Below are 18,807 nucleotides of genomic sequence, written 5' to 3' on the forward strand. Positions count from 1 at the left end.
CACTGCACTCCAGCCTAGGTGACAAAGTGAGACCCTTTCTCCAAAAAGAAAAAACAAAGAGCACAGCATATTAATAAATTACCATGAGTGTAAGTGAGATAAGGGAGAAGCCTGGAGAGACAAGAACCTAATTATGAAGGTGCTTGCTTACTGGTTGAATTTTTTGTATTCTTTAGGCAGTGGAGATCAATGAAGATTTATAAGTAAGGAAATAACAATAATTATTGTTATTTTAGTAATTTCACACTATTGGCCTTTTGAAGAATAGATTAGACGTGTGTGAGACTAGACCATGCAATTAAGAGACCTATCAATATCTTATACAGCGAATAGTAAATGGTAGGGACCCAAAGCAAGGCTATTACAGTGAAGACGGAGAAAGGAGATTTAAAGATGGAAACAACAGTTTGGTTGTCCATTTGTGTGTGAAGGCCAAGAACGAAATCAAGAACGCGCCCAGGTGTCTTATCTTTGGCAGATGGGTATGTGGTGATGTTCTTTACCTTGGTAGAGAATATAAAAGAGAAGGGTATAGAAGAGAGAATTGTCGGTTGGGATATGCTGAGTTTCAGGTCTCTGGGGCATCAAAGTGGAGAATGTTCAGTAGGCAATTGGAGTCGGGCTATATGTATGTATGTGTGTGTGTGTGTGTGTGTGTGTGTGTGTGTGTATATACGTATATATATACATATGTGTATGTGTGTGTATGTGTGTATATATATATATACACACAATGTGTGTGTATATGTGTGTGTGTGTATGTATGTGTATATATATATACACAATGGAAATGTGTACTTTGGGAATCAGAAAAAAATGTTTAAGTAATTATTGCAGCTTTAGTAATGCTGACATGGAAAGTGGAAGCTGCTAAGAGATCAGTAAACATGCTTTTGACCAACTACGAGGATCAGTGGAAGTTCTGGTTACTTGAGTAACTGTTGTTGTTATTACAGGTGAATTTAAAACAACTTGTTTAACTTGTTAGTTACTGCAGATATAACATACCTTTAGAAAAAGTTCTTGGTGTTAGATCTGGTTTTGAGTTCTGGGCATATGCTAGTTGTATATGTCACTACCCTGTGTTTTGTAGCAAATAACAATAGCTTCACTAAATTTGAACCCCTAAATTTTTTTTTAATTTCATATGTGTGTAGAATTATCCTTTTTAAAAAAGTCAGCTATTTATACATTTTACTATGTTTCCTGCAGGAAACAGTTTCCTCTTGGTATAGCTGAAGAACATTCTCTATTAATTGCTGACATCAACTGGTATCAGCACTTGCCAACAGGAAATGAACTTGAAAAACACTTTTTTCTTTCAGTTTTGGTTTCAACTGATCTTAAAGTTGAAACTTTAACAAGATTAAATGAATGTGGTTACCTTATTACTTTTTGAAGGAATGCATGACTATAACTAATAGCAAACATCCAATAAAATTAATACAAACGATTCTTTTTTAACATTTTAGAAAATGAACATACAAATGAAAAGCTAAATAGCTGTGGTAGATACAGTCTAAATAAAGCTAGATTTCAAATCCAGAGGCAAAAATTATTTATATATGAATAAATTAATATAACAATATTAATAATATATAATATATATGAGAGCTTAAAAAGCACTTCCACGACAACTAGTGGAAAAACAGATATTAACATCGTTAACTTTGAGGTTTCTTTGAAATTAATTTCTCTTTGGAGAATAATAAAGTTTTTGGACAGATGATAAGTGAGAGTCCAAAAGGACTAGAAGAAATAACATTGTTCAGTTAGTTGATAGATAACATAAAAACTCTGTAACTTGTTAAAATATCTTTGATGTATAGTTAGGATTTCTCAACCAAAGTTTTATTTCTCCAGTTGAATGCAATGATAACAGAAAGCAAGAGAAGTGTGAGAACTCTGAAAGAAGAAGTTCAAAAGCTGGATGATCTTTACCAACAAAAAATTAAGGTAAGAACTTTGCCACAGTTTGCGTAGGTTATCGAAAGCTATGTCATGATTGCTTGATGAGTCACATATTCTGACATCAAAACCAAAATCTTTAAGCTATATACATCCTATAATTTGTATCTTGGGTTAGTTTTCTCTGCCAAAGTTTATCATAAGGAGTCATTTTATTTTGTTCTTTAAAGGACATTTTTCTGGATTAGGGCTATTTTACCATAGAAAAGGAACATTTGTGGCCGGGCGCAGTGGTTCATGCCTGTAATCCCAGCACTTCGGGAGGCCGAGGCGGGCGGATCACGAGGTCAGGAGATCGAGACCATCCTAGCTAACACAGTGAAACCCCGTCTCTACTAAAAATACAAAAAATTAGCCGGGCGAGGTGGCGGGCGCCTGTAGTCCCAGCTACTCGGGAGGCTGAGGCAGGAGAATGGTGTGAACCCCGGGGGGGGCGAAGCCTGCAGTGAGCGGAGATCGTGCCATTGCACTCCAGCCTGGGCGACAGTGAGACTCTGTCTCAAAAAAACAAAAAACAAAAAAAAATAAAAGGAACATTTGCTGTTCCTTTATCTGATATTTTATACTTGCATAGGTGACTCAGTATCCTTGCAAAACTAAACAGAATCTCTCCTACCTTTTTGTAGAGATTTAGTGTTATGTACTGCTAAAGCCTGAACCCCAATAAGGTCTTTTGAATATGTAGTTGCCTGCCAAGAGTCATTGTAAACTTACTATCCTGATCAAATTCCAAAGACTGTTTACATGCAATCTAGAAGGTGGGTAAAATAAAAAGACTGGTTCTTCAACATTCTACTGTCTGACCAGCATTTTACTTAAAGTATTCAGATGATTCTATTCATTACCACTTACACAATTCATGTGAAAATTTTAACTATGCTAATATTTTTTACTTATGTCAACAAAGTATTAGGAATTGAAAATTTTCTCTTGGCCTGTGTTATATTTAGGACCTATTTGTTTTCTTAAACAGTGTGAAATGTTTAGAAAATACACCACATAATATGATCTAAATGTAAAATATAAGACATTGGTAATTATTTTTCTTTTTTCACACATCCTCCATGACAATGCTTGAGTTTACTCTCTGATGCACTTAAATGAAAGGTTTTGTGATACTTAATCTTCACAAACCTTAGAAATGATTAATTTGGGCTACTTTGCCTGTGCATAGTTAATACATCTGTGAAATAAGGACCTAGATAAGGCCTCCTTGAAGCTCATGGGAAAAAATCTTAATTAAAATATTATAAAATTTCCTGTTGTTCAGACTGGAAAATACTGCTGAATGAATCCTATGCAAGCTTTTTGAAAAGGTCACATTTGGTAAATACTTCCAACTCACCAAAAAACTAAAAAATTTCACTTAATAAATTCTAGCTAGTTGACCTTGGCACCCTGAAAACTGAACCAATTTTATTTAGTTTCTGCATCTTTGATAATAAAATGACTTTTTAATTTTTTTAAAGGAAAAAGTATTTTTTGTTCATAATATAAATGCTCATTACAAACAATAGAGACTTAAGAGAGAAATGTATAAAATGGAAACTGAAATGTACCTTATAATCTACCATAATCCCATCACTAGAAACAACGGTTAAAGTTTAGGGAGTGTCTTCCAGATATACAAACATATATTTTTTTAATGGTACCAAATTATACATAGTTTTTCATAATCTGTCTTTCTCAAGAAAAGATATCATGGATATCTTTTCATACAAATGTAGAGACAGCAATCCTTCTGTTGTGTTTTTATTTTACATATATACATAAGTATATATATATATAACTTATTTAGCTAGCCCCTGATTAATTTTTTCCCTAAATTTTCAACTGACAAATAATGTTGCTGTGAATATCTTTGTATATCTTTATGTATTTTTCCATTCCTTCCCTTTGATAAATTTCTGAAGCAGAACCATTGAGTTAAAGGTTATATATATTTTAAATTTTAATAAATATTTTCAAATTTAAAAATAATAAAATCACTTTTTTTTTTTTTTTTTTTTTGAGACAGGGTCTCGCTCTGTCACCCAGGCTGGAATGCCATAGCACAGTCTCAGCTCACTGCAACCTCCACCTCCTGGGTTCAAGCGATTCTCACTTCTCAGCCTCAGTAGTAACTGGGATTACAGGCACATGCCACCATGCCCAACTAATTTTTGTATTTTTAATAGAGATGGGGTTTCACCCTGCTGGCCAGGCTGGTCTCAAACCCTTGACCTCAAGTGATCCACCCACCTCGACCTCCCAAAGTGCTGGGATGACAGGCATGAGCCACCATGCCCAGCCACATTTGTTTTTATAATACAGAATTCCCAAAGGAGCACTTTAAAGTCTCTTGCATGTAAAACAGTAAGCATCTTGAGAATACAAATGATGCAACCTGATTTTATTTAAGTGCTTTTTATAATTGTTTTAAATCCACCTAAAGTATACAGAATGTGAATATCAAGAAACCCATAACCATGACTTTATCCTGATAGGAAGCAGAGGAAGAGGATGAAAAATGTGCCAGTGAGCTTGAGTCCTTGGAGAAGCACAAGCACCTGCTAGAAAGTACTGTTAACCAGGGGCTCAGTGAAGCTATGAATGAATTAGATGCTGTTCAGCGGGAGTAAGTTTATCTCACCAAGATTTATACGTTTATTTTCAGATTATTAATTTAACAATTCCATAAAATTAGATGTATTTTTATTTGCTTTAATTTATAGTATACAGCTATTTAGGATGGAAAGAATGGTATATAGAACTTAAGTACAACTGCTTATAACTCGAGAACTTTCCCTATCAACAGATACATTCTGTTAGTATTACAGTTACTGTCTACCAAGAAATCATTAGTCTTTAGATCTAGTTAATACATGGCTTTTAATCCCTGAAAACAACTTAAAAATTTTAAATCAATTCAAATAAATTTGGCTATTTGTTAGTGAATTTTAATAAAATTCCACTAAGCTGTAATGAACTCCACTGAGCTCATGTTTTTATTTCCTAGAAATTATGTATATTATATAGTAAAATGTAATTATACTATAAATTATAGTCAGTCTACTATAACACAATATATGCCTTCTAAATAGTTACCATGCTGTGCAAAATCATGCCATAAAAATCACAGGACCTATGGGAAAACTGATATTGAGGCACAGCACTAACAAATTTCATCAGTAGTTAGGCTCAGTGGCACACACCTGTAGTCCCAGCTACTCACCAGGCCGAGACAGGAGAATCACTTGAGAAGTTCGAGAAGTTCAAGGCCATCCTGGGCAACATAGCAAGACTCCATCTCTAAAAAAATTAAAAACTCCATCAGTGACACATATAAACAAAAGATAAGAATCAAACAAAAATATTAGCACAATGATACACATACTTAATGGCTAAGAAATACATAATGCTACAATAAATATGGGACCCTTCATATTAAAAAGACCTCTAGTTTGATTTGAGAAATGGGCATTCAGAAGGCTGCAGACTGTGAGTTACTGTAAAGAGGTAGAAAGTGGGTTATCTGAAGTGGGATGGAAATTGCACCATCAGTACTGCATGCATGTGGCTCATTACATATGCAGTGCACTGAGTAGCTGGTGTACATTTGATGTGTGTGCTTACATGTGTATATTCTTTTGCATCCGGATTCAGCTGGGTGCAGTTTTCTGCATTCACCAAGTATTTCTCAGGAAAGAAATTGGCATAAGCAAACATGAAATTTGCCAGATTGCGCTCATATTTCCAAACAAACACAACAGAACTGCCTATATATTTTGTTATATTTCTTAGAAGTACTTTATAATCAAATTGTACATTGTCAGGATCTCCTCCTTCTCAGTTTCCCTTACAATTTTTAAAACTTACATAGGAAAAATGTTAGCCACACTATATAATAACATCCTTTCTTTAAATAATATTCTGTCTCTGTGTATATAATGCTCTTGTGCAACTTATATAAAATCAATATACTGAACAGTTAATCCATAGGCTCCGTGTGCACTTATGTAAAATACGCATTTTTTAAGTCTTAAGTTGCCCTCAAATAACTGAAAAATTTCCTACTTTGAGATTGCAAGTACAAGTCTTGTGAAAGTCATTTCTCTTCACTTCTTTATTTGTAGGCCAAGGGGAGAAAACTCAGTTTAGGTTTATTTGGCCTGCAATTTTATTGGTTTTAATTTGAATTTGAATTCCTATAAGTAAGACTTCTACTCCCCCATTTGCAAATTTTTGTCTTGCCCAGAAAGCATTTGAGTTTACAATCCCTTTGGAGACTCAGTTATAACCCTTCGCTCCAAAGCTTTATATGTTAAAACATGAAGTTTTGGTGCTCTTTTGTTTTGTTGCTTGCAAAGGATCTTTGAAAATGTTTATATTTCTCTTTTAATGATTGATAGTGGGACTGGTACAAATTATACATATGGTATGCAGCACATAAATCAATCACAGTTTGGTTTTATTGAATGTGGAAATGGGAAGTGAGCTAACTAGAACTGATGTATTAATTTTTTTCCTGGACAACTTACACGAGAGTTTTTGTTCTACAGATACCAGCTAGTTGTGCAAACCACGACTGAAGAAAGACGAAAAGTGGGAAATAACTTGCAACGTCTGTTAGAGATGGTTGCTACACATGTTGGGTCTGTAGAGGTAAGTATGTGATGGTCTTTCCTACGTTCTAAGAAAGGTTTTTAAAACTTTGATATATTTCTGCTTTCTTCCATAGAAATTAAATGATGAATTTTATTTCTATTTAAAGTATGATCTAGCAAAAATTTATCAGAAGAATCTTGTCTAGTGGTGTGGCAATGTGATGCAGGGGAACACTTGTGGTTTTTTTTTTTTTTTTTTGAGATGGAGTTTCACTCTCGTCAGCCAGGCTGGGGTCCAATGGCATGGTCTCAACTCACTGCAACCTCCACCTCCCGGGTTCAAGTGATTCTCCTGTCTCAGCCTCCCAAGTAGCTGGGGTTACAGGAGCCCGCCACCACGCCCAGCTAATTTTTGTATTTTTAGTAGAGACGGGGTTTCGCCTTGTTGGCCAGGCTGGTCTCAAACTCCTGACCTCAGGTGATTCACCCGCCTCGGCCTCCCAAAGTGCTGGGATTACAGGCGTGAGCCACTGCACCCAGCCCACTTGTGCATTTTATAAAGTAATCTATTGTATTTGCATAAACAACATATGATGTTATATATTACATCAACAGTGTATAATGATGCTATGCCAGGCCATGTTCTACATACTGAAAACATATTAGTACATTTGCATTCGTACATTTAGGATTTCATTAAGCTTAAGGTGAAAGGGCATATCTTATGATGATCATTATTCCTTTCTGTGATTTCATATAAGCACAAAGTAAAGTATTTCAGAAGTATGAGGTTTATTCACATTATCCCCACTCTTCACACAGCTAAAGTTCACCAATAAAACTATCCCTCCAACCTGCTGCACAGAGCCCCAGAAGCTAAGATAAATCGCTGAACTATAAAATTCTTGGTTAATTTATTAGGTGATAATATATTTCCAGTTCAGTATGGTTTAAGAAAAAAATTCACTTTATCATATTAATAGACTTCCATTTATTGAAAACATGAGCATGTGATACCCTACTACCCATCCTCTCCCCTGAAAGACATTGAACTGCTGCTTTCTTGGTGCCAATGGTCTTCACTTTTTAGTGTGAAGAACTAAGAAAAGCATCCTAGATACTATGTCAGAAAACATGGGTTCTACCCACTTTCTAATTCAAGCACTTAGTGGTTCTATAACCTTGCCTGATCCTTTTCAACCAGTGTTATTCATCTGAACCACAGGACAAAAAATTATCTGAGTGATATGTTCTCATTTTCCCAAGCATGGTATACAATAATTCTATTCTAGATGCATAAAAGTTCATTCATAGCATACAATTGATGGCTTAGGTTGACAGAGCCTGTTTTTATGTATCATTTTACATCTTTGGGTCCTTAGTTTCTTCATCTGTAAAAATTAAGCAGTTGTGCTAAACAGTTGTGAACATCCTTAGCACCTCTGACTTTCTTTTCTTTTTTTTATTTTTCGAGACAGCCTCACTCTGTCGCCCAGGCAGTAGTGCAATGGCACAATCTCAGCTCACTGCAAGTTGGCCTCCCAGGTTCAAGGGATTCTCCTGCCTCAGCCTCCCAAGTAGCTGGGATTACAGGCATGTGCCACCATGCCCGGCTAATATTTGTATTTTTAGTGGAGACAGAGTTTCACCATGTGGCCAGGCTGGTCTCAAACTCCTGACCTCAAGTGATCTGCCCGCCTCAGCCTCCCAAAGTTCTGGGATTGCAGGCGTGAGCCACTGCACCTGGCCGTCATTTTCTATTATCTGCAGCTCTATTGTCTGTCCTTTGTTAATTCAGTAGTAACTTATCACTAGGGATTTGTGTGAAGTAATCACAGTTATCAATGTTTTAATCAGTTAACATAAAGCTAGATTTGAAAACCTACTGGTAAGTTCCTATTATTTTTTAGTTTCTGTACAGTTTGGTGTTATTGGGAAAATTAGACCAAATTCAGCAAGCACTAAGCACTTACTTTGCACTATGCAAAATTTATGATTCATCAGTATAAATTCTTAATAGCTTTCATAAAATATGGAAGAACCATAGAAGTGTGGTTCCAATAAACAATATTTGTTGAACAGGATCAGGCAAAATGAGGAACTTTTACTATGAGTAATGAAGTTGGACTAAAGAAAACAGGGTGGGGGTGTTTAGATCTAAAGGTACCTTTAGACGGAATATTTTTCTTGTGGGACAAAGTGTTTACTTGAGCAGTTCCTGGTTGGAGCCCCATAAAGGTCTCACATGTGGCTTGATATTCTAGACCAGGGGTCAGCAAACTACAACCTGCAGGCCCAGTTGGGCCTACAACCTGCTTTTTTAAATAAAGTTTTATTGGAACACAGCCACCTCATTTGCTTCAGTATATCTTTGGCTGGTTTTGCGCTACAGTGGCAGAATTGAGCAATTGTTAAGAAAACCATCTAGACTGCCAAGCCTAAAGTAGTTATTATTTGATTCTTTACAGAAAAACTTTGCTTTTCCTGCGAGACACAAAATCACCTTTTTTTGTTGTTGTTGTTCTGTTTAGGCATCCCAAGAATTATTATAAAGCTGTAATAACTAGCACATTGTAGTATTGATGCAGAAAGACCAGTCTCTGTGATTAAGAGTGCAGAAATAGATGCATGAGCATAGACATGAAATATATGTGAGAGAGGCAGTATTTCAGAATAGTCAGATAAAATGAATTGTTCAATTAATGAAGTTGGATCCCTACCTTAAACTCTACACAGAAATCAGTTCCAGACGGATTCAGAAATTAATGTGAGGCTAACTTTTTTAACTTTTACGAGAATTATAAGAAACTATCTGTATACTTTAGGGGTTGTAAATGAGTTCTTAAATTAGACACAAAAAGCACAAACCACAAAAAAATTATTTACAAATTTACCTTTATTAAAATTAAGATCTTCCCTACATCAGAAGACATGGAAAGAGAGTGGAAAGACAAGCCACAAACTGATAGAAGATGTTTTTTAAAACACAACTGGTAAAGGATTACTATCCAGATATACAATGGCCTCTGAAAAATAAATAAATGGATCAAAGATCTGAAAGGGCCCCGAAAATATGTACATCTGATATGTATCAATAAAAATAATTATTTTACTTGAATGAGAATTTCACAAAAGAACCAAGGTGGCCAATAAACATATGAAAGCATATGTCGTATTCCACACTTAAGAAATTGGCAAAAATTTAGTTTGATCATTACCAAATGCCAGCAGGGATGTGGAGAAATGGGAGTTCTAATTTACTGCTAGCAACTATGTAAATTGATAAAATAATTTTAGAAAATAATTTGGCGGCTGGGCACAGTGGGTCATGCCTGTAATCCCAGCACTTTGGGAGGCCAAGGCCAGCGGATCACAAGGTCAGGAGATCGAGACCATCCTGGCCAACATTGTGAAACCCCATCTCTACTAAAAATACAAAAATTAGCTGGGTGTGGTGGTGTGTGCCTGTAATCCCAGCTACTCAGGAGGCTGAGGCACGAGAATCGCTTGAACCCAGGAGGCAGAGGTTGCAGTGAGCTGAGATCACACCACTGCACTCCAGCCTGGCGACAGAGCAAGACTCTGTCTCAAAAAAAAAAAAACAGATAAGAAAGTAATTTGGCAATCCCAAAAACCAACTTTCATTCTAGGTATATTTGCCCTAAAAAAATATTTACACTATATGCTAGGGGGCTGTACTAGGTTGAATAGTGCCCCCCGCAAAAGTCATGTCTATCCTAAATCACAGAAGGTGACCTTATTTGGAAGTAGGATCTTTGCAAATGTAATTGGTTAAGATGAGGTCATGTTGGATTAGGGTAGGCCCTAAATCCAGTGACTGGTATCCTTATATGAAGATCATGTGAAGACAGAGGCAGATATTGGGGTGAAGCAGCCACATGCTAAGGAACACCAAGGACTGCCAGGAGCCACCAGACGCTGGGAAGAGGCAAATAAGGATTCTTCCCTAGAGCCTTCAGAGAGACCATGGCCCTGCTGACATCTTGATTTCAAACTTCTGGCCTCCAGAGCTGAAAGAATACATTTCTGTTGTTTTAAGCCACCTAGTTTGTGGTAATTTGTTACAGTATCAGTATTTGAAATAGCAAAAAAATAAACAACAACAACAAGAAAAAATAATGTGGCATGTTAGTTTCCCATTGCTAATATAACAAATTACCACCAACCTAATGGCTTAAAACAACACAAATTTATCATCTTAGAGTTATTAAGGTTAGTCTAAAATGGGTCCAAAGGGCTGTAATCTTTCTGGGGCCTTTGCCAGCTTCTAGAGGACACCTACAGTCCTTGGCTTGTAGCTCCTTCCTTTATCATTAAAGCCAGTGCATGGCGTCTTCTCTCCTCTCTGCCTTCTGCTGCTGTCCTTAAATTCCTTCTCTGACTCTGACACTGGTGATTTCCTCTTCTAAAGACCCACCTGGATAGTGCAGGATAATCTCCTTTTCTCAAGATCCTTAACTTAGTCACATCTACAGTTTCTTTTGCTATGTAAGCTAATAGTCACAGGTTCCTTTCTGGAATTAGGGCATGGGCATCTTTGGAAAGGCGGTTACTCAGCCTACCACACCTGGGAACAAACAAAACTTCATTACCAGCAAAATAAGTAAATGTTGATATATTCATTCTAGAATACTATGCAGTCCATTGAATAAACTGCAGCCATATGTAGTAACATGAATGAATTTTAAAATACTGGATGAAAAAGTCATAGAACATTATATTTAATATCATTTGATAAATATGAAGGTTAAAACCAGGTACTATTAAATCAATATATTGTTTAGACATACATTCATCTCTCTCTGTGTGTGTAATAAAGGTATAATATAAAGAAACACCATTCAGGCAAGAGGTTATATCTTGGGGAGAAAAAAGTAGATACAATTAGGAAAGGGCACAAAAAGAGAGCCTACGTGGTGAATACAAATGTATTCTTTTTACTTTTTTTTTTTTTTTTTTTTTTTCGGAGATAGAATCTTGCTCTATGATGCAGGCTGGAATGCAGTGGTCCAGTCTTGGCTCACTGCAACCTCCACTTCCCAGGCTCAGGTGATCTCCTGCCTCAGCCTCTTGCATAGTTGGAATTACAGGCACACACCACCACACCTGGCTAATTTTTGTATTTTTAGTAGAGAGGGGGTTTTGCCATGTTGGTCAGGCTGGTCTCAAACTCCTGACCTCAAGTGATCCACCCACCTCAGCCTCATAAAGTGCTGGGATTACAGGAGTGAGCCACCACGCCTGGCCCTTTTTATTCTTAACTTAAAAATGTTATTCTCTTGTTTGTAAATTTTACAATTAAACATTTTAAAAGAAGTTAATTTTTTTTTACTTTAACAATTGTTAATTCTCTTCACTAGAAACATCTTGAGGAGCAGATTGCTAAAGCTGATAGAGAATATGAAGAATGCATGTCAGAAGATCTCTCGGAAAATATTAAAGAGATTAGAGATAAGTATGAGAAGAAAGCTACTCTAATTAAATCTTCTGAAGAATGAAGATAAAATGTTGATCATGTATATATATCCATAGTGAATAAAATTGTCTCAGTAAAGTGTATTTTTCTCTCTCATTTCTTACTAATTTCAAGTGGTGAGAAGACAAGGTAGTATGATTTAAACCAGAAGTTGGCAAAATACAGATTGAGGATCCCTTACCCAAAATGCTTGGGACCAGAATTGTTTTGGAATTGGGTTTTGGGGGTTGGGTTTTTTGGTTTTTTTTGTTTTTTTTCAGATTTTGGAAATCTTGTGATATCTTGAGGACAGGACTCATATCTAAACATGAGATTTATTTATACACCTTATACACATAGGCTGAAGGTTATTTCATACAATATTTTTAATAATTTTGTGCATGAAACAATTTTGACTGAAATCCTTCATGAGGTCAAGTGTGGCATCTTCCAGTTGGTGTTATGTCAGTGCTCGAAAAGTTTCAGATTTTAGGCTGTTTGCGGTGGCTCATGTGTGTCATCCAAGCACTTTGGGAGGCCGAGGTGTGAGACTCTACAAAAAGTTTAAAAATAAGCCAGGTATGGTGGCACCCACCTGCAGTCCTAGCTACTCAGGAGACTGAAGTAGGAATCTACCTGGAGTCCAGGAGGTTGAGGCTGCAGTGAGCTGTGATCATGCCACTGCACACCAGCCTGGGTGGCAGAGCAAGACCCTATCTCCAAAAAAGAAAAAAAGAAAAGTTTCAGATTTTGAAGCATTTTGGATTAGAGATGTTCTCAACCTACATCATGTGGGCCAAATCCAGCCGCACCTATTTATTTTCATAGTGTCTATGACTGCTTTCTTACTGCAATGGCAGAGTTGAGTATATTCCAAAGAGACTGTGGCCTGCAAAGCCAGAAATGTTGAGAAATGTTTACTGTCTCGCCCTTTACCGAAAGTTCGCTGATCCCTTGTACAAATTATACAAAAGTTGGTACTAACTAAACTTTTTAATGACTCTAGGCATATAGTACAACCCACTCCTGATCCAGAGCCCTATGGTTTTCCAAGAAGATAAAGTTCTTTCTGGCTTCATGCCATCTTTACTCTGAAACAGAAGAATACAGAATGTGAGAAACAGAAGAAATAAAAGAGTTCAACCCCCTCATTGTAGAGATGGGAGTTTATTTCTAGAGAAGCTCTGATTTCCCTCAGATTACACCTCTTAGTAGTGCTACAAGCCACAGTGGAACTTATTTGAGCTGGTGCACAATCCTGGGTACAGCCACAGGAGCCATGACAAATGAATATTCAGGATGTTAGAATGTGAGGTTTAAATTTCTGTTCTTTCAAATGTGAGTCAGAATGAAGAACATAAAAAGAAATGTAAGTAATATACAATCAAAACTTGGAATGGAATTACAGCAAGGCTTTATGAAGAGAAGTGCATTTAGAGTGGAATGAAAAAGAGGTTACAGTTTAGGGATAACTAATAATGACAAGCGTAGTGGTTATCAATGTATTGAAAAATCTTGACTTCTGACATCTAATAGAACTTTCTTCAATATAAATGTTCTATCTGCACTATCCAGTGTGGTACCAGCCACATGTAGTTATTGTGCACTCAAGTGACACATGAAGAAAGAGATTCAAAGATCTGAATGGACATTTCTCAAAATCAGACATACAAATGGCCAATGGGTAGGTGAAAAAATGCTGAACATCACTATTCAGAGAAATGCAAATCAAAACCACAATGAATACCTCATGCCAGTTAAAATGGCTTTTATCAAAAAGGGAATAGGGTTCATGGCAAGGATGTGGACAAAAGGGAACCCTCCTCCGCTGTTGATGGGAATGTAAATTAGTGCAGCCACCATGGAAAACTGGAGTTTCCTGAAAAAATTAAAAATAGAACTATCATATGATCCAGCAATCCCACTGCTGGGTATATATCCAAAAGAAAAGAAATCAATATATTGAAGAGATGTCTGCACTCCCATGTTTATTTCAGCACTACTTACAATAGCCAAAATATGGAATCAACCCAAGTGCCCATCAACGGATAAGTGGATAAAGAAAATGTGATATGTATGCACGATGGAATATTCCACCATAAAAAAAATGAAATCCTATCATTTGCAGCAACATGAATGGAACTGAAGGTCACTGTTAAATGAAATAAGCCAAGCACAGAAACACAGATATCATATGTTCTCACTCAGATGTAGGAGTTAGGAACGTGGATCTCATAAAGATTGGTGGTTACCAGAGGCAGGGATGGGCAGGGGGAGGGAAGGATGAAGAGAGGTCAATAAATGGGTACAAAAAATACAGGTAGATAGGAAAAATAGACCTAGTGTTCGATAAGTCAGTAGAGTGACTATAGTAAACAAACATCTATTGTATATTTCAAAATAGTAGAGAATAATTCAAATGTTTCCAGCACAAAAAAAAGATAAATGTTTAAGGTGATGGATGTTCCATTTACCCTGATTTGGTTATTATACATTATATTAATATATTAATATCAAAATATCACATGTACCCCAGAAATATGCACATCCATTATGTATCAATAAAAAATAAAATTGTCACAGTCATAAATGAAATCATATCCTTCGCAACAATATCGATAGAGCTGGAGGCCATTATCCTAAGTTAACTGACTCAGAAATAAGAAACCACATACCATATTTTCTCATGTGTAACTGGGAGTTAAACATGTACACATGGACATAAAGATGGAAATAATAGACACTGGGGACTCCAAAAGTGGGGGAGGGTGGAAAGGAGCCCAGGGTTGAAAAATTACCTATTTTACCTACGAGCCCCACCAATATGCAACATACCCGTGTAACATACAAGTAACCGTTGAATCTAAAATAAAATTGTTAAAAAAAAATAAAAAATAAAAAGAATCCAAATCTTTGCCACTCAAAACCTGGTACAGAAACAACAGCAGCATCACCATCACCTGTGAGCTTGTTAGAAATGCAGACTCTGTTTTAAGAGACAGAGTCTCGCTCTGTCACCCAGTCTGGAGTGCAGTGGTGTGATCATAGCTCACTGCAGTTTCAAACTCCCGGTCTCAAGCAATTCCACCACCTCAGCCTCCCAAGTAGCTAGGACCACAGGCTCATGCCACCACATCTAATTTGGTTGTTTTTGTTTGTTTCTTTTTGGTTTTTTTTGACACAGAGCCTCACTCTATCACCCAGACTAGAGTGCAGTGGTGCCATATTGGTTCACTGCAACCTCCGCCTCCCAGGTTCAAGCAATTCTCATGCCTCAGCCTCCCGAGAAGCTGGGATTACAGGCACGTGCCACCATGCCCGGCTAATTTGTGTATTTTAGTAGAGACAGGGTTTCACCATGTTGGCCAGGTTGGTCTCAAACTCCTGACCTGAAGTGATCTGCCTGCCTCAGCCACCCAAAGTGCTGGGATTACAGGCATGAGCCACCACATCTGGCCTAATTTTTTTTTTCTTTTAGAGACAGGGTCTCACTATGTTGTCCAGGCTGGTCTCAAACTCCAGGAGTCAAGCAATCCTCCCAACTTGGCCTCCCAAACTCTAGGATTGTAGGTGTGAGCCATTGTGCCTGGTCCAGAAATGCATACTCTTGATCCTACCCCAAACCTACTGAATCAGAATTTGTACTTTTTATAGTGTATTAACATAAACTACATATTTAAAGTTTTCATAAGTGTTGACACCTATATCTGTAAAACCATCATCACAATCAAGCTAATGAATATATCCATCACCACTAAGAGTTTCCTTATAGCCCTTTGCCATCCATTCTCTCACCCCCCACACCACACCAATCTCCAGGAAAGCACTGATCAATCACCTGTCTGTTACTACAGACCAATTAGTAAATTGGTAACAGAAACAGTAAATTGAAAACAAAGAAATTTATAATTTTCTAGAATTTTACATAAATATATAATGTAGTGTGTATACTTCTGCATGGCTTCTTTCATTCAGAATAATTTTTCTGAGACTCACATATGTTCTGTTTATCAATAATTTATTCCTTTTCATTGTCAAGTAATATTCCATTATATGAACACGCTGAGTTTGTTCATCCGTTCACCTGTTGATGGTCATTGGATTGTTTATAGTTTTTAAATATTACAAATAAAAAGCCATTATGAACATTCATGTATAAATGTTCATATGGACACATGCTTTTTCATTACTCTTAGTTAAACACCTTGGAGTGGAATAGCTAGTCCATATAGCATAGATGCAAATTTAACTTTTAAGAAACTCATTGGAGGCCAGGCGCGGTGGCTCACACCTGTAATTCCAGCACTTTGGGAGGCCTCAATGGGTAGATAATCTGAGGTCAGGAGTTCAAGACCAGCCTGTCCAACATGGTGAAACCCCGTCTTTATAGAAATACAAAAATTAGCGGGGCATGATGGCGGGTGCCTGTAATCCCAGTCACTTGGGAGGCTGAGGCGGGAGAATCGCTTGAACCCAGGAGATGGAGGTCGCAGTGAGCCAAGATCACACCATTACACTCCAGCCTGGGTGACAGAGTGAGACTCCATCTCAAAAAAAAAGAAAGAAATGCGCTGGCTTTCTCAACTGATTTTCATACTCAGTTACAGATCAAAATCCTTGTTCTACTCTTTCCCTCTTCTCATTACTACACTTAACGAGTCTAAGAAAGAAAGAGAGAGAGAGAGAGGGAGGGAGGGACAGAGGGAGGGAGGAAGGAAGGAAAGAAGGAAGGAAGGAAGGAAGGAAGGAAGGAAGGAAGGAAGGAAGGAAGGAAGGAAGGAAGGGAGGGAGGGAGGGAAGGAAGGAAAGAAGGGAGGGAAGGAGAAAGAAAAAGAAAAAAAGAAAAGAAAGAAAGAAAGAAAGAGAGAGAAAGAAGGAAAGAGAGAAAGAAAGAAGAAAGAAAGAAAGAAGAAAGAAAGAAAGAGAAAGAAAGAAAGAAGAAAGAAAGAAAGAAAGAAAGAAAGAAAGAAAGAAAGAAAGAAAGAAAGAAAGAAAGAGAGAGAAGACAACTCATAAAATACTTGTTTTCCAAATGGTTGTACTATATTATGTTCCTACCTGCAGTGAGGGTTCCAGTTGGTCCAAATCCTACTGATGCTTGGGGTGATAAGACTTCTTCCAAACTGCTCATTACTTTAAAACATTTGATGTTTGAGCATGCTGCTTGTCATAAAGTTCTGTCTGCTACTGGACCAAAATCTGCCTCTTTGTAACTTCCTCTAGTTCCATGTTTTTACCACTGAGTAGTTGGGTTATCACAGTTTCTAATTCCATTGAGGAAGATCAATTATCTTTATTTTTTATTATCCATCTTATGTTTGATTCTATGTTTGATTAAATCCATTTTTTCCCAGTTGTTTTAATCTCTTTGTCATTTTTCCCCACTTTCAGTGTTGTTATTTAAGTCTTTCTTCTATGGAAATGTTTTTTAAAATTTTATTAATTTTAAAGTTTGGAAGAATTTGACTTTTTAAAAAGGTTGAAAGAGTAATTAAAATAGTCCCCCTCATACAAATTCTCTAGCTAATATTTCACTACAAACATTTATTTATCATTCTTGCTCCTCTCCTTTCTATTTATTTATTAATATCTGTTTTAGAGATAGGCTCTGGCTGGAATGCAATGGTGTGATCATGGCTCACTGCAGCCTCGAGCTCCTGGGCTCATGTAATCCTCCTGCCTCAGCCTTTTGGGTAGCTGGAACTACAGGTGTGCACCACCAAATACAGCTAATTTTTGTATCATTTTTTGCAGAGACAGAGTCTAGCTGTGTTGCCTGGGCTGGTCTCAAAATCCTAGACTCAAGTGATCCTCCAGCCTCGACCTCTCAAAAGAGAAAGGATTAAAGGCATCATCACTGTGCGTAGCCTTTTTTCTTGTCTTGACTCGCCTGTATGTTGCAGACATGATACCTTTTTAACTTTAAATAATTCAGTATATATTTCCTTAAAACAATGTCAATCTCACATAATCATAACAATTATCAAAATCAGGAAATTAATATTGGTACATTACTACCTAATCTACAGAAAGTACTCGAATGTTGCCAGTTGACCCTAAAATGTTCTTTATTAGGAGTTTTTTTTCCTGGTGCAGGATCCAGCCCAGTACACACATTGCATTTCGTTGTCAAATCTTTTCTTTTATTTACTTTTTTTTTTGAAGACAGGGTCTCACTCTCACCCAGGCTGGAGTGCAATGGTGCATTCTCAGCTCACTGCAACCTCCGCCTCCTGGGTTCAAGCGATTCTCCTGCCTCAGCCTCCCAAGTAGCTGGGATTACAGACGCATGGCACAACACCCGACTGATTTTTGTGTTTTTAGTAGAGATGGGGCTTCACCATGTTGGCCTGGCTGGTCTCGAATTCCTGCCCTCAAGTGACCCGCCTACCTCGGCCTCCCAAAGTGCTGGGATTACAGTCATGAGCCACCGCACCTGGCCCAAATCTATTTAATCTCCTTTACACTGGATGAGTTTCTCATTCTGACTTTGACTTTTATGACCTTGGTATTTTTGAAGAGTCATTTATAGAGTATTTCTCAATTTTTGCCTAATGGATCTCATGGTTAGATAGGATATCCACAGAAGTGATGTTACATTCTTTTCAATGCATCCTACCAGAAGGTACATGGTGTTGTTAACTTTAATCAGCTGATTGTGGTGGTGTCTGTAAGGTTAATATCTTCACCTTTGTAATTAATAAGTATCTCACAGGGAGGATACTTTGAGACCATGTAAATATAATATTTCTCATCAAGCTTTTACTTAACATCTGT

The 18,807-nt window shown here is 37.1% G+C and overlaps 1 protein-coding gene across 1 annotated transcript in view; it reads left to right on the top strand.

Annotated features, from left to right (window-relative positions):
- Positions 1-12,134, top strand: part of NDC80 (NDC80 kinetochore complex component) — a 44,987-nt gene extending 32,853 nt beyond the window's left edge. Inside the window, exons 14-17 of the mRNA XM_032152698.2 lie at positions 1,864-1,956; positions 4,455-4,585; positions 6,510-6,612; positions 11,936-12,134. Of these exons, the coding sequence (XP_032008589.1) occupies positions 1,864-1,956; positions 4,455-4,585; positions 6,510-6,612; positions 11,936-12,073 (465 nt within the window). The 3' untranslated portion in view covers positions 12,074-12,134. The remainder of the gene's footprint in view (positions 1-1,863; positions 1,957-4,454; positions 4,586-6,509; positions 6,613-11,935) is intronic.
- Positions 12,135-18,807: the final 6,673 nt, after the last annotated feature.

This window comes from Hylobates moloch, unplaced genomic scaffold (assembly GCF_009828535.3).
Source record: "Hylobates moloch isolate HMO894 unplaced genomic scaffold, HMol_V3 SCAFFOLD_5, whole genome shotgun sequence".
Lineage (NCBI taxonomy): Eukaryota > Metazoa > Chordata > Mammalia > Primates > Hylobatidae > Hylobates > Hylobates moloch.